Here is a 17790-nt window from a genome sequence, read left to right on the forward strand (position 1 = left end):
TTCTGCAGACTGCAAAGAGAGGCAAGAGCTCTGTCGTGCACTTTTCTAATGGATTAAAGCAAAGCACATCTCCATGTCATTACCTCTTCAATGTCTTCAACACACTGTCACAAAATGGTAAATGCAGCTCTCAGTGGGTGCAATTTGTAGAGCAAATCAATTGTCAGATTGACACAGAGGGTGTAAAGTTAGTTTTTACAGGGGACGGCATGCAGCACGGGGATAACAGACAGAGCAAAAGAACAGAACAAATTGATGATCCTTGCCCTTAATCCTTCCATGATGGAGTAACAAGCAGATATGCTCGGACTGGAGGTTTCTGGCGAATAACAAGGTCACAAATAGGCTGATGGTTTTTATAGACACAGCGGTGATTAGAGCAGAGAGGACAAGAAGATGAGAGGGGAAATAGATCAACACCATTTCTAGTGTGTCCTCTCTTTTATTCCACATTTTTTCACTCCCAAACTGTGTTAGCTACAGCACAAGGTCTGGGAGTCACCTTCCCTGCCACCATGACTGTAGTAGACTATAAAGAGTCTTATTCTCTGGGCTCATGCATAATTCTGATAAAGAAAGACTCAGGTTTCACTCTCTGCTGTGTCTGTCTCTCTCCGCGTCCTCCGAGGGTCTGTTAGCAGCCCAGGCCTTTGATAAAAACAACTTTCACACCGGACTCTGAAGAATCGAGCTGGTGAAAAGCTTCGGAGAGTATGACAGAGGAGGACAGGTCATATTCAGAGGCATTGCCGTGTCCTTCAGGGCTCTGTTCTCTGCCCACAGAGAGGAGGGCTCAGCTCAGTTTTATGCAAGAATCTCTAAAGATAAAAACCTTTGTGAATTTAACTGTGCCTCTTTGAAATGTGTCTATTCTTCCACAAAGTTTTTCTATCCTTAACACAACTTCCTCAGTTGAAGCCACCATCTATGCCGTCGTGGATGCAGAAGTCACAGATTGGTCTGCAGACTGTACAGGCTCAGGCTGACACTATTTCAATCAATCCGGCAACAATTTTTATATCAATTAGCTATTTACCAAATGTTTGTGTGTTAAAATGTGAAGTTCTGCTGATTTCTCTGTAAATTTACGTTTATAATTCCATCAAAGTGCTGAAATTAAATTGTCTTTGTCCGACCAACAGCCCTAATCCCAGAGATACGCAGCTCACTGTCATAAATGATGAAGACAAGAATTTAATTCTCACACTGAATTAAATTAATCAGAAAAAATGGGCAGTTTGGCAGAAACAGAAGAAGATAAATACGGTATACATCTCTGTGCTATTTTCTATATCAAATCCTGTTACTGTAGGACGGGTTGTGAAAAGAGCCAGTAAGTTAGGAGAATACACCAAGCATCTAAACGCAAATGTCCCGTATTTTGTGTGAAAATTCAATATTAGTGAAGTGGATCTCGTTACCAGATGCTTCCCTCCTGGTTTCTGCACCATTTCACACCAGCTTCGTGCCAGGGGCAGAGCATAAAGATAGGTTTTGTGTGTTTGAGGTCAACCTCTTCTCAGAACACAAACCTGAGACTCTCCGCCAGGGAGCTGCTTACAGCACCATCTGCGCCCGCCTGTCCCAGCACAGACATGAAATGGGATTTCACACGATAGGTCAGGGTCGCCAATGAGAGATGCTTGTCAAGCTTGTAACCTTTCACCTCGTACTTTTTTTCTTTTTCTTTTTTGTCATGAGAGATCAAGAGCTGGGGTGCAGGCTGGTCTTTGCCACAGTCTTATGTATTATCTAAGCACACACACACTCTCACACTTTCACTGACATTGTGTCTATTTTCTGGAACTGCCTCTATCCAATTTGACTTATCTTTGTTTCCTGGAGTATCTTTCAACATCGCTCGGAGAACTTGCCTGGACCCTGCCGCATCTGCTCTCCAGCTGAGAGAATGATAGTTTTTGTGACACTCGTAGAAATAGTAACAGTGCATCAGTTTGTTTGTCCAGCTGTGAATAAGCAGCCCTGGTCCTCCTAAGTGACGGTAAGTCATTTGCTGCAGTGCATTATGGCTGTTACTGCTTCCATCAGAGGGGGGAAAAAAACAAAAGCTCCACCATCAGACCTCATCAATGCCAATAGCAACACGAAAAGGCCAACATTTCTATTGCCTCAGAGAAGATTCACTTATAAATGCATCATAAATATAAACATGAAACACTGCAACACGCTTGGAGGAGAAAGCAAGAAACTCTGTCGAGTCACTGCAGTGACATAATTAACTAACACCTTCATCTTCCTCCAGCTCCACTGTCTACTGTAATAACACACTTCCAGAGGTTAATGGATTCACACAGAGTAAGAAAACAGCTTTTGGACTGATGACTGGTGGGATATGTGAAAGCATCTTCATTCAGCATTCAGTTTGAAAGAAGGAAGATTAATTCTGACAGATAAAGAGCAACAAACACGTTGGGAAAATGGCCTCGATCCAACAGCGGCTACTTTGCCCAGTGAATTAATATACTATGTCTACTGAGCAAAAACATATTTAAGGTCAGCGTACATACAAACAGAAGCTCTTTTCTGTGTGAGGGGCAGTCGTTTTATGTGGCAGCCACTCTGTTGAAAAAGGGCCAAATAATACACTTTATCATCTCCTGCTACAAAGTGCTGATGTGGTAACAAGACAAGGAAGGAGATCGTAGGAACAAGACAACGCAAAACACACAAAGCAAGACCCAGAGCAGTCAAATGAATGATAGCTATCAGACAGTGGTAATGAGGTGACTGTCAAAGGAATGAAATCAGGGAAATTAATGGCCAGAGCGTTTGTGTGTCTGTGCGTGGGAGAGGTTTACTGGAAATGACTTTTCACATCTCTCTCTTCTTCCTCCTGTGTTTTTTTCTCTGTAAGTGTATTATATCAAAGTGACCTCTGCAAGCTGCTGAACTTCTCCAACCAAGAGAGACGGTTTCATTTCTCCACTCATCACAGTTCGATGTCCAGGAGTTTCCCCACACGCCTTTCAGAGCTTCAATAAACAACAGGGCTGCAGCGCTCGCTGTATTTATCTTTTCCTTATGCACAATATATTTTAAGTTTTACTACCTGCTGTTCTGCCGCCTGAATGCAAACACAGCGGGGATCTTTGAATATAAACATGTAATATACACTATGTATTGATTAGAAAACTGGGAATAATCCTGGAACAATGCACTGCAGGGTATATACTCCAATCATAATACAAGTCAAACCTCAACAATATAGTCCCTCTACCTTTAGATGAGTCTCTTCAACAGTATCAAACATCCTTATAAACCCGAACTAAGTCTTTGTCTGTTTAAAACAATGGACAGTTTTTGAAAGACAGACTATACATCCTCAAGAGGCTGATCTAAATAGTGCATGTACTTACACTTGTTTTTATCAATCAGTAATGACTAGTGTCCTTTGATGCTTTTGTCTGCTGGAGCAGCAGTATATTCAACATTGAACAGAAAGAGACAGGACAAGTTGGACTTATTATTATTATTATTATTATTATTATTATTATTATTATTACTACTATATTACTTATGAGCTGCCTACCTACCTACCTACCTACCTACCTACCTATCTATCTATCTATCTATCTATCTATCTATCTATCTATCTATCTATCTATCTATCTATCTATCTATCTATCTATCTATCTATCTATCTATCTATCTATCTATCTATCTATCTATCTATCTATCTATCTATCTATCTAGCATCAAAGAGTGGAAGGCTCAGGGTCATGACTGTGTTGTTAAAGCCTTTGAACACCAACACATGTGAAACTTAGCGTCTCCTCAGAAGTGTGTGGGTGTGTGAACGGCGTCTCCACACTGCTTTTTGCTCTGCTGCTTCTGCCAGGGTGGGACCAATTACACCTTTGTCATTCTTACTGGTGCACGGAGTCTGGTGAGCTCCTGTAATTCCCAGCATTAGCTCTGCCCACCTTCAACCTGAGAGAGGTCTAATCACCCAGGACAAGTGAAAGCCTCTGTGCAGAGCCTTCAAGTCATTTGTGAGGCAACAGAAGTGGAAAGTTGTATTTCTACGATTATTTGCTGGACATCAATAAACCTAACTAACCTTTTGGAAAATCCTATCCCTGAGGGGTGTGGGTTTGTTGAAATTGGGAAGTATAGGGAGGGGGATGAGTCAACATCTTGTCTGCTTTCACATGGCATGAAACCATTAAATGGCTTTACATTGCACGCCAGACTTCACTTTGAGACAGCTTGCAGCATTTTCTGTGGTCTGGTGTCAGTGAAACATATGCATGGATGCACACACACTCGTGCATCTGACATTCAGGACTTCAAAGTCACTGTTAAATCAGCACCAGGCCAAAAATGGTTATGAGGATGATTTTTTGCAGAGGCAACAACCATAACCACTATTTTAACATTATTTACACTGACATTTATGCCGGTATAGACAGGAAACGTGGGGAGACAGAGGGAGAGGGCTACGACACGTGACAAAGTTCCCATAGAGTTGAACCATGAACATTGCGATTATATGGTCGGTGTCCCCACAACCATAACCACTTTGTTTTGGGAAAAGCAATAAAGTTGAAGACAAACAGACATTAAAGTGACAGGTAAAGGAGTAAAGCTTGTCAATCTCCAGGGATGACAACAGAAAACAGAGGGTTTAGCCCGTGGCAGACAGCTCAGGGAAGTGTTTACATCTGAACAGCTTTCACTCAAGTAAATGGCATAAGCATACCATGATCTGCTTAGGGCTGATCCTTCTGCCAAATACAGATCTTACAATCAGGCCACTGTTTCGTTTTTTTTCCCCCCTCTCATTTGTTTTTTTTATTGCTCACATTGCTCCAGACAAGCTCACACTAGATCTCCTTCCCAGACGGAGATAACTGGGATTCCTCTGAATATCTTCAACTCCTAATAGACGTCTCTCTCAAATCATACACATCAAGTGCCAGCGATGTCAAGTAGGCCATTACAAACACACTTCTTGACTAGAAACAACAGAGCAGGCATGCACAAACATGCAGACAAAGATATTTTGTGAGACAGAAAGATATTCGAGTAAACACTAGACTGAATGGCTCCTCCCACCTCGGAGGTCACAGTCACACATCCGTTCGGCAAAAGCCAATATCAAACACCCACCCCCCTGAAAAAGAGTCCCATCAGGAGAGGAAGCCAGGCCTTTATGCGGTTTCCTGTCCCTGTCAGCGTCCAGTGGCCACTTAGGGAGGAAATGCAGGCTGCGTCTGAGTGGGCAGCTGGGCAGGAGAGCAGAACCAGATGAGAAATCTCAACTATGCACAGTGAGAACAATCAGCAGAGAGCTCGGCTGACCACAGACATCTAACCAGACCCAGGACGACTGCATCTGGGGGGGGGGGAAAGGGAATCAACTGTATCCTGGACAGTACGCTATACCGGCAGGTCATGCACAAAACGAAAACAACTGTAACGAAAGACCTATTTGAGATTTCGCTCTCCTCCAAAGCACTGTTACATTTGTAGACCCTGTGTCTTATATTTGAGGGTGTTATCATGCGTTCACACAGAAGGCATGAGCTCAGCAAAGCCCCAGCCTCACTGTGTCACCCTGCCTGCAACATCTGTGTCTCTATGCAAGTGTGTGCTACAGCCACATCAAAGTGAAGTAGCATTTAAAACCAGACAAGGAGGAAACAGCACAAGCCGGTGGTGGTGCGCAAGTTCACACACTTTGACATGTCTGTGAACAAACACATCTGACTTCTTTCTTTCCTCTTCTGCAGAATCTAAGCTGTGGTTTGCCTCCTCTTCCTCCGCCGCCTCCTCCTGTTGCTCCGTCTGCCCCTCATATCTCTTCATCGTGGACATAATTGCATCAGTATGTCCAAACAGGATATGGTAGAAGACAGACAGTGACCATCATACAGTATACAGTGCATTATGACCTGTGTGTCTAATCAAGGTTATATAAAACTGTATTATAGCAGAATCTAAGCCTACACCCATAAGACTTATAGCAATGAGCAGCCTTGATAAGACAGTACCAGAGGTCAGTCATGGAGGATGAACAGTGAAACAAAAAGTAAAGTGAGATATGACAGCTCAGGGTGACCGCCCAACAAAGAGAACAGGAGATCCAAAGACTGCATGAAATATTTTTGTGACTGAGCGGTAAAGTCACATTTCCTCATTAGCTGCACTTTGGGTTGTGCTCTTCCGCATGACATAAGTCATTATTTATGACTAGTGTGAAAAAGTCAAGCTACAGATAATTAGTTCAGCGCAGTGCCTCCTAATTAGCTGCGTCATTAGTGTGTGAACCTTTGGTCCCCTTGTGATATAATCTTTCGATCACAGGCTCACAGAATCAAAGAAGTGCTTGCACAAACCATGGGGTCGCCTTAGCAGAGAAAAGAGAGACAAAAATGACCGATATTCATGTTAGAGGACAAAATAGAAAACATCAATTCAGAGAAACTTCAGCTGTGAAGGGATTTAAACACTCTGAAAACGAGTCCCGAGGCCCGAGCCCCACCAAATATCTTCTTTATAGCTAGCAGCACTTAGCAGCTGCTCAGAGACGCATGGCGCTCTGGCACCATCTGGGAATGGGAAAACCATATCTGAAGTGCAGGAACATTCACAACAAGTTTTTCTCTCAAGGAAAAAGCATCCTGTACTGAATACTAACAGCGTTAAGTACTCAGTTCTCAGCTCTGTCGAAATTTAAAAACCAAGCTCAGAGCAAAAACGCGAAGTGGAAAGAGAGGAGACAAAGCTGTGAACGGATGTGCTACTGTGGCCACGTTGCAAAATATCCAGTTCAGCCGTCATCACATCTCTTGCTCGGGCCGCAGCACTCTGTCTCTCTTCCTTCCATCCTCTTCCTCATTTTTTTCCTCCATCCATCCTCTCCTCCTCCTCCTCCTCCTCCCCCGTTCTCCAACAGGTTTTAAGCTCTGCCATGACATGTGACTGCATTAATCCCAACCCCCCCTCCTCCTCCCAGCTGCAGATTTGACACAAAGCTCTGTGATTTGGTGCGTCAGTCGATGATGTGATATGCTAAGCTCTGGACAGAGAGTGGAAGTATATATCACAGATATACATTTGTATATTTCTATTACTCTGCCACTGAGGCAGTGTGTTGTTGTTGTTGTTGTTGTTGTTGTGCATCCATTAGTAAAACAATCACACTCCTCAGAGAAACTCTTTGCACTTTCACATCAAACAGTAAGGCAGGGAGCAAAGACAGAAAACTAAACAGAAAAAAACTCAACATGGTTCAGCAGAAGGGTGAGTGAGTTCGCGTGAACCTAATCTGACCAGATAAGGTATTAATAATCACTTAGTCTAGCGATCTATAACCGAACGCTGTGACAACACGCACATACTGTAGCCTAAAGAGAAGGGAAACAGTGGTTAATTAAAAAAAGGGGAAATGACTCTTGTGAAGTAGACGCATAATAACAATGCTGATGGGAAGTGCAAGTTCATGTTTGCTAGTCATGTACAGTATTGCTGTGCTGTGCTGTGCACCCCCCGCTCACCCTGAACAAAGGGCAGAGGCGCAGGAGAAAGTGGGTCAACCCTTCACACTGAAGAGGTGGCAGATGAGCCTCTCAACCGCATAAACAAACATGCATGGTAACGTCATGCATGCATGCCCAGATAACATGCACTAAATGTGAAACTTATACAAGGTTCAGAGTCCAAGAGAGAGATAACATAGATACATACAAAGGATGAAAACAAACAAAATGTACCTGCAAATGTAAACGTATAAACTCAGATATCACTCTGATGGTGCTGCTTCTGCTTGACAGGATGAACACATTTCATGTATCCCTTCCTCTCTCTCGCTCTCTCACACACACACACACACAAATACACACACATTCCTGGCAACTCGTTCATCTCTGGGCTACTGCAGCAGAAGCGCTCTGCCATCACCACGGAGACAGAAGGCCTCACCATAACAACCACTCAGTGGAAACTACGATGAGCTCCCCTTTCAATTCATTGTCATCGTCCTTCCTTTGCAACAGGCCTTCATCTACACACGATCAGCTGTGCATGTAGATGCGGTGTAAGCGGCTGCGTTTGTTTTCTGACATGTTGCAGATCATAACAGCCCCTGGAGGAGAGAGCTGTGACGTTGGAAATAATCACGACAGCGACAACAACAACAACAACAACAACAACAACAATGGCACTGGCAAAAACAGCTCAGGAGGAGACAAACATCCACAACAGCAACGGCATCAAGAACAAGAATGTGTTACCTGAATCTTCATCTTCCAGCAGGAATTCATGTCTGGATCCTGAAGCCACCTCACCTCTCTTTCACACACATGCACACACAGTCACACACGTACGTACACCCACACACACCCTCACGCAGACAATGGTTCCTCAGGGAGGTTACATGCCCCTTCTGTAAATCCTCGATGTGAGCTCAGACAGGGACAGAGCGAAAGAGAGAGAGAGAGAGAGAGAGAGACAGGAAGGAGAGCGAGCGAGCGAGCGAGCCAAGCCTCAGCAAATACGGAAGCAGAGCTGAGGCAGCCGTCACCGTGGCGACTGCAGCTACGGCAGCAGCAGCACAGCGCAGAAACAAAGACAGACAGAGGAGAAGATAGCGAGAGGGAGATGGCAGGCAGAGGGAGGGAGAACAAGCGGCTGCCCTACATTTTCCACACACACACACAGACACAGAGGCAGAGCTGCTGCTGATAGTCCAGGCTTGCGCCCTCTCAGCTGCACACACACACACACACACACACATACACACACATACACATAAATCCACACACACAGAGTCAATCCGGTGCTGTAATCTCATTGGCCGAGCAACCACTTCCTCCAGCTGATCTTGATGAGGGGTGGGGGAGGGGCAAACTATTGTTGAATCATTCATGAGAAGGGGGTGGTATCCTTTAAATAGACTCCCTCTGCTCTGCACACTAAGCTTAACCTTAAAGAACCTCCTCCTAACACGACTTAAGCCGGTCCTGCAACTACTGCACTACACACCCACACACACACACACACACACACAGAGACGTCTCTCTCTGAATCCATGACTGTTTTTGGACAAACACTCAGCCTCCAAACCTCCTCTAACCCCACTATCATCGTCCGCCCAATCAGAGGAGTCATTACTGCTGGCTTCACCAATCCCCAGCAGGCACTGAGGGATGTGAGGTGGAGCAGAGGGTAATTTACTACACACACACACCCTCAGCTGTATTCAAGGGCAAAGCTTCAGCACCATCACTCACATTCTGGGCAACACCACAGCAACACTGATGGCTGACGTCCACTGATAAACACGGCAATTAAACCTTAGCTGCGATTCAATTACAATAATGATACAGGGTTGTTGAAACAAAAAAAACCAGAGCAAAATAAAGCCATAGAAAGGAAGAGACTAACAATTTGTGATGGAGATAAATAGTTATCCAACATAATGTGTTAATTACAGCTCTCTAAGTGGACTGAAACCAACTAGAGACACATCACCAGTATACAGTTATGATTCATACAACTCAGCTCTGGGTGAGTGGCACTTTATTAGGTAAATATCTCTTTCACTGAGTGTTTTATCATCAACCTGCCATGAGTGGTGGTTAATAAAGATAAACCTTCATAAATGGCTTTTTTTTTTTTTTTTTTGCAACCCTGAGGACGTTAATAAGGACTTTGATATGAAAGTTTCAGGGCATTATAATAGATGGTGTGTTATTTCACAGCATGACCTGATAGGCTATGTCACCAATTTGTGTTCTGGTTGTATTTGAAATACTTATAATTATGTGTCTGGGTGAAATGCTTTCAATGGCCAGCTCTCCTGATCAACATTCATTTCAATATTCAATTCTTAGTGCACATTCATATAAAGCTGTGAAAAACTACATGTTCCTGTGTGTGTATGACATCTCTGGTGACAGAGGAACAATTTGATGCACAATGAAACTTCCTGTTCTCCATCTACACACTGGAGAGACACATCGGGGCCTTTCCATTGGATAATGAGCTGAGCAGCACTTTGCTTTCATTGAGGAACTCAGCTTAAACAGCTTTAGCCTCTAAATACAGTCTTACAGCGGGTCCACTAGCCCGGCTCGTGAACTTTGTCCAGTGAACACAACAAAGAGATTTTCACAACAACAACAACAACAACAACAACAACAACATTTACTCAGATTTTTCATTTACTTTCATTTTATGTATTTCTGATTGAAATATTGCATTGCACTTTGTTTATATAAGTTACTCTGATGAATCCGATTAAGACTTAAAGCAGAAGTAACCGGAATGTTTGTGTTAATATAAGTCTTAAATAGTTCTATCTTCCGACGGCAATCACTTATATAGAGTGTTTGGTCTGAAACACGGGTCTGTCAGTCACTCTGCTCTGCTGTAAGCCGAGGAGAAAACTTTCCTTGTATCCTACAACCTTTATCCAATGAGGAGAGAGAACGGCATAAAGGGGCAGTCCTCTCTGTGTGTGCAGCCAAGGGATGCGCGTGAATGTGGTGACGTAGGGACGAGGTCAGGGACTGCTAACTCCATCGGCTGACAAGAAGTTAGCCAAAACGACCGGATCGCTTACTTCTGCTTTAAACTATGTATCATCTAGCAAGTTTCTAAAATTCAGCGTAAAATACAATTATGACATATGACAGATTTGTATGTATTTATTTTCACACACTCCAAATCTGTATAAAAGAATTACTCTTTATAGATACAACACTGAAATGGCCAGTGGGTAATGATTAGGGCTAATACTTGTCTCCCAGACAAAATGAAATGTCAAAAAAGTTCTCTGACATTTGTCTTTAAACCAGTTTTATCCTTTGCAAACTCTTGCACTTGATCACCTAAGGGTATCACGAAAGCCTACAGCAGGCTCCAGGTTTCTGTGTTAGCTAACTTGACTTCCTTCCAACCTAATACCAATGCTCTCTTTTCCCATCATTTAAAATGCATACATTAGGTAACAACGGCCTTCAACTGCACTTACAATTTGAGCTGGTTGGCAGACATATAACCTAATGAATGTAATTTATAGTCAAAACACTTGCGTATCGGCCTTGTCTGACCAACACATTCTGTTTAACAAGGTCAGTATCCAGACAGTCCCAGCTGTAAATCCTTATTTTACACAGAGCGGAGTAAAACGCTCCATTCTAAATATTCTGGTATTTGACCAGGCTATTTTTTCATGTGTACTTTAATACCGAATGCAAAGTCCTACAAACAATATGAGAGCTGGTAGTCTCTAAATGAACACTGTGGAATTGGTTCCAGGCAGCAGTTAAGTGATGAGGCAACAGCAGGCAACAAAAGAGCTCCTGATTTCTGGAGTGAGGTGAATATAACGACTCCCTAACTCCATTCAGAGGGACTCTGTGCATGCTTTGAGACAAACGGATATGATTCGGCCATCAAGTCTCTAAGGGGAGAAAGTAGGACAGAGAGGAAAAGATTAGTAAGCCAAGGTGAGACTAGGGTAGAACTGCGGATGACGCAGACACAGCTTTCTGGTAAATGCTGGGGAGAAGTGAGCTACATGTAATTAAACCAACAGATTAACTACATTTAGCAGGAACCTGCTGTTGGTTAAACTACTTCTGTGTGCATAGAGATTTAAGTCATTTCCTGAAACTGCAAACAATATGGGGCCTTTAAAGGACATTTAACACTTTTTTTCTACTCTACAGCAACTGAACCCCCTTTGACAAGTCCTGGGGCTGCTGTAAAGGCATGTCCAGGCATGTCCAGGCAATGTCCAGGCAATGAATTTCGTCATGCAGTCATCACCAAACACTACAACAACGTCATCCGGGGTTAGGCCTTAAATCACCATGGCCATCCTTTTCCAATTACCGTACACAAAACCAAAACATGTTCTGTTTCCAATGAATAGTGGGTTAGGGTTATAGGGTATTTTAGGCACTGTATCTAAATTCAATTCACTGGCTTTTTTTTATTATTATGTTTTATTAAGCATCACATACACATTGAATTAATAAAGCTACTTAGAAAAAGGAGCGACTTTGTTAAAATTGACAAACTAGATTTCTCCCAAGGGTAGCTTTGCAGTAGTTCAACTTCTTCCAGTGTAGAATAATTGGCAGTTTGCTAAGATACGTCTCAAAGTGGCTTCCCCAAAACTGGCTTACAGGCCTCTTGACTGTAACAGAACATAATAAGCTGGTGATCTTTAAGCACAGCTCGACAGCCTCTCTGCAGGGCTTTCAGACTGAAAGCCACAGAAAAACATGGTTTGCAGAGAGCAACAGTTGGACTGAATTTAGCACCTGTCAGAAAATATCAATCATCACTAATATACAAGGCTACTGCCTGATTGAGTTTAAGATTAGGATTCAGGACAGTGCAAGGTCAGACGCCTGAATGGAGAGGACACAAAATACTGAGACTTGAACTTGGCTTAAGAAAGAAACTTAAGGCAAAATGTGAAGGGAGGGAGCAAGGAGAGAACTCTGACAGTCTGATTTCTACTGGGGGAGAAACATGTCAGATTTCCCACTGGGCGTGAAATTGAGCTGTAATAGCCTTTTCAGTTCATATTCAAATACAGTCATGCATACTGATAGCTACAACACTACAGCTTGTCTGCCTGCTGCATGTTTCAATCAAATCCACCGTAAATTAAGAGAAAGAGACAAGAGGAGAGAGACCAAAATGAAAAAGAGGAGAGATGGTCCGTGAGAAAAAAAATCAAAGACATACTCTTAAAGTTACCTACATGGAAATCTTTTGCTGCTTATCTGCTGTAAAGTGTGCAGTGCTTTGATCTGGAGCTTTGCTTTTCATTTACATATCTGTGCTTAATGCAGTGGAGGATGGTGTCTGAGCCGCATGTTTTCATGCGACAAAATCTTCAGACACAAGCACAAACCTTAAGTGGGCCGTCACTGCGGCAGCACGACCAGGGCATAATACCATCAGTTCACTGTCCCAAAATAACAAGTGGCTGACTGGAGCAGTTTCATTGATTTGTGGCTCTTCCCCACCGCCCACTGTCCTCTTGCCCTATATCCTGCAATCTTTTCAATTTTGACACCCAATGAAGCTTATCCATCTCGACCTGTGAAGGCTGATGGAGATTTGCGGTAGGGGGCTCCCGCTGTGAGCACACAGGACAGTCAGCAGGGTCGTCACACAGACGGTGGGGGGCGGGGGGGTTAGGCAAACTTTAGAGTGACCTCCTTCTGGAAGCCACACTTTAAAAGGTTATTTCTGGCAGATCTGTGAGGCTGGCAGCAGGACTGTGGATTACTGCAAAATCCAGAGTATGACAGTCACAGCCGGGGCAATCACAACTCCTCATGGACAATTTTGAATACTGTGTAAATTAACTACTATTAACTGTAAGGATTTCAGGTTTCTCCCTCAGGTTATAGAGTTTGAAGTCGATTTTGGAAATTTGGATCAGTAAAACTGTCTTGACTTGACCTGGGACCACAGGTGGATGATGATAATCACTAAAAACAACAGCAAACAAAAGTTGCATCTCTGATGGTGTAAAAAGTTCAGGGTTCATCCTTACCGAGCCTGATCTGACACTTTCACGTCAGGAAATCTTTGATTGTTTGGTTTTGAGCGATCTGTCCACTCTGAGAAATGCACACAGTGCTTCTGTCAGGTGTAATCTGCAAACATCAGATGTGATGCGTGAGTCTTTTTGTGGTCTGGTAGTGTTTTCCAGGGATGAAGACTTCAGTACAGAGAAGAAACAGCTCTGTATCGCTAATGAGTGACTCACAGTTATGTCCCAGATGAGAACATACTGTACTTAGAAGAAATATGGTGATAGACAAGGTCACTGTGGCTTTATCAGAGTAGCTGTTATATCACAATACAAGAGAGTAGAGACTGCATGAGACTTCTGTAATATCTGCTAATGAAAATAAATGAGAAAACAGACAGTCCTCACTAAAGTACCGGTAACTAATTTAAAAGAAATTCCACAGTCCTGGGCATATTTGATCCAGAGTAGCCTACACTAGAATAATGCATTCACCCAGCTGTTCATAGTTATCTTTTAATAAGTTGTTTAGAAGTACAAGCAGGTTTGGATCTCACCACTATGTAATAAAAAATGTGTTTCACACTGAAAAAGACACGCACATGATTTTGTAGAGGAGGTGGGTAAGTTCATTTAACAATCTAACAGGAAAGTACACAGAAAACCAATGCAACGGATGTGATATGTACAGAGCATCTGCCTGGAGCTAAAGCCTGTTTGTGATGGCCAATGCCCAATATGCAGAAAGCAGAAATGAATGAAGGAGTGAAAATGCGAGTGAGCAGCAGCTATTTGGATCATAAAATGCCTCATAGCAGCAAGAACTGGGGAAAAATAGTAAATATCTTGCAGCCACTGAAAGAGACTAGTTGAAATTATTCCAATTGAAAAGCGAAGGGAAGCGACAGATCAAACCAAACCAAATGTAAAACCAAACACTTGGTCCTCATACTGAGAGTTTTAACTGTGGGTGTTTCTCTACCACTCTGGCCAATTAATTCAATGTTTTGGTTTGGCAAATTGATACCTCATTAAGTTTGGAAAAGGTTATGGAAGTACATCCATTTGCCTACTAACAAGGATAACCACCTACTGCTATATTATTCCCTATTCTTTTCAATTTCACAAGTGCTCAGTTGTGTTGTGAGAACACTGTCATGTCCATGTACAAATCTTTTTCTTTCTCTAATGAAGTTAGAGCTCTGTTTACCCACTCAGATTTATTCTGCCACTTTAGGGATAAACCCAGCAACCTCCTAGTCACACGCTGTGGCACTGAAAACGGCACCAAATAAGAGCATGAGGGGTAAAGCCCCACACACACACGACTGGTCAAGCTGTGAAAGACTGATTTGCGGCTCTTTTAATGATTTCCTCACTGAGCTCATGTTTGTTATTCAATGTGCAATAACATCCGCACTCGCACGCACGCACACACACACACACGCGTCACACTGAAGATATGCGCTTGCCTGCAGCCAAACAGCCCTCTCTTTAATGTCTGCCAGCATCTGGGATTATCAGCCTTTGGAAAAGCGACAAAAACAGCACCTGCAGCATTTACTGTGTAGACCTAAGCAATGACTATCAGTATCCACATCAGCACCGGGGGCTAGTGATAACCCTCTAAATTAGATAAGTATTTCACTAGTGCTTTGGGATCTATAAGGAGCACAGGACGACAGCAGAGGCTGGCGACAGACATAGATCCTGCGTAACACTTTCAGCAGGGTGGATGGATAAACCCTAAATGCTTCTCAAGTCACAGTAGAGGGCTACTAAGTATGACGAAAATCTCAGTCACTTAATTAAATCTCCATGTGAGGGTGCGCTTGAAAAGACGAGTCATCAAGAGCTATTGAGATGCAGACGGTGGCATGGAGCCACGAAGGCTTGTGCTTTTTTACCCTCAACCCGGCTGACCCCGTGTCTCCGGCGTCAGACAATTAGCGTGACATTGGGTGATATGAAAAAAGAATAGCCCAGATATTAAAGGTTGAAACCGAACGGCCACAAATGTAAACCGTTTGCTCATTCTTCTTACTGAGAGGGGAGTAATTACAACAGCAGTAAGCATTCTTTGAGGTAAAATCAATGGGCAGCCTAAGCTCTGTCTCCTATAAACATCAGCAGCCTGATGAGGGCAATTAAGATTGCTATCATGTTGTTCTCAAATCAGAAGGAGGCATAAACAGTTTTAAGGCCAGCTCTGCTTTTTTATTTTCTAAGACTTTTTCAGCCGTAGTAGAAAAAGGTTCACTCAAACCATCCATTTCTTCAAAAACTCTTCTGCGTACAACTCTGGCTGTCCATGTGGATCACTGCATGTATTATTTATATATAAAGATGTATACATAAAAAAGCCCTTCTCCATCTCTCCCCTCAGTGCCTGCATCCACTCCCTTTAGGCCACTAGCTATGACATCATCAATCATTGCCTGCTGTTAAGCAGATGGCGCCTTATTACTGACCCCAGACAGGTGGACAAGTCTGTGCATGTGTGTGAAAAACCCTCAGTGTATTTGCACACTCATAAAAAAATCAGTAATATCCTTCTTCATCCACAGCTGCACTTTTACTTTCCCTGCCCTCAAAGATCTGATCAGGATTTCAGGGTTGTGCGCAGATTCCCTGCAGGATGCAAACTCACAGCAGGGAGCTCCTGGCACACAAACACGCCCGGGGTTACAAAGCTACCTTTCCTGCATCTAAATCGTCCTTCCATGTGTTCAACTATGGCCAGCAGGTTGAAATAAAACTCAGTAAAAATAACAAAAAAAAGGTCTTAGGTATTAGCTCATGTTTAATTACAGTTATGGAGACGCGGCGGAGCCAGAATGATGAAAATGGCATGAAGTTGAACTGATTCAGCTCTGATCTGGATGAACAGAAAGCAGCATGCTTCCTCACACTACACAAAGAGTTGGTATAAATAATTCCTCTACGTCCTACCATCAGAGGACAGCTTCAGAGGTGTGCTGTGTTGCCAATGAACAAAAAGATGGTAAAACAGTAAACAGAAACTCCTCAGACAATTTCATTTCTTCCCAACTTAGCTTGTTTGTAACCTTAGATGCTTTGATGTTCTGTACACCAGTGGGATGCAGCACTATTCACTCCTTTACGCTACCGCTACCTGAGGCGAGTAACCTTGGAGTTTCACACCCTCTTCCTCTCCCACCTCCGTGTGCTGATGATGGATGGATGGATGAAGGATGGCGCAATGAATCTGTCCTTCTCCCACCTTTTCCAATCGCCATTTTAAAAAGGTCCAGTCTCATTTGGTTCCCAGATAAACATGGTCCAGAGCAGCAGAAGCAGCAATTTGCATTTAAAAGCTGCTCCCCTCACATGCCTCATGCCTGCAATTCATTGAAAGGTACATTTGCATTCTGATTGCCTGAAAATGCTCAAACCCAAAAAGGACAGAATTTCAGTCAGAAGGAGAACCCAGGGAGCTAAAATACTCTGGATATAACTGCTGTAATTGCTTGTAATTACAGAAAATGACACGTTGGAGTCAAGATCACAGAGTTAGTGGAAGAAAACAGGGCACGATTAGGGCGAAATCTCTCAAGACATCTACCAGACATTAAGAATCCATCACATCGGTCTGGAGGCAGGTTGCAATCAAGTTTAACCCAAAATTAGAGATATTTAAGAAATCAGATTGTTGTGATGCATCAAAATGCATGTTCAAATCCACTGGTCATGAGAGGGTAGAAGGACCAAGAGCTAATCTCAGCTCTACTGCCCCCTGCTGACATGGTCCAGCACATGCCCTTACTCTAAAGGTAAAAACAAAACACAAAAAAGATATGAAGCTATCATTGTTTAACTTTCGTTGACATTGTCAGAGAGATGAAATGTGCCAGTTTAATGTTGGTGCTTATACCGTTGGTGTCATAGCTACAATGTTGCTGTATAGAGGTGTTTCTCATTTTCTTATCCCATCGATTTACATTGTGGGATGCTCTTCTGAGTGGTGAAATCATCTGAGAGAATCACTGGGACCAGCCCTTCGACAACCGCTGCCTCAGACAACACTCCTCTAATGCTGTACTCCTAACACACACATTGCACTTAAAGCCCTTTAAATGGACTGAACACAAGGGTTTTGGGGGGTATTTCTGTTTATGCAATTGTATGTGTTGCCATGTATCAAGATGCTACAACGATATCTTGTGTCTTTTCAACAATGACAGTCAACTCTTGAATTTAAGCGGAATATTAGAAACAATGACGCACCATCAATA

General features: G+C 43.0%; 1 protein-coding gene across 8 annotated transcripts in view; it reads right to left on the reverse strand.

The window, feature by feature from the left end:
* marchf8 (membrane-associated ring finger (C3HC4) 8) overlaps positions 1–17790 on the reverse strand; it is a 78014-nt gene that overhangs the window by 26551 nt on the left and 33673 nt on the right. The window contains exon 1 of one of the 8 annotated variants that reach the window (XM_085800057.1): positions 8259–8729. The exons of the other annotated variants lie outside the window; for them this stretch is intronic. Coding sequence (XP_085656183.1) covers positions 8259–8288 — 30 coding nt within the window. The 5' untranslated portion in view covers positions 8289–8729. Of the gene's footprint in view, positions 1–8258; positions 8730–17790 lie in introns of those variants that run through there. 8 annotated transcript variants of the gene reach the window in all.

The sequence above is a fragment of the Trachurus japonicus genome, chromosome 15, assembly GCF_045865225.1.
Source record: "Trachurus japonicus isolate A0001 chromosome 15, Traja_1.0".
Lineage (NCBI taxonomy): Eukaryota > Metazoa > Chordata > Actinopteri > Carangiformes > Carangidae > Trachurus > Trachurus japonicus.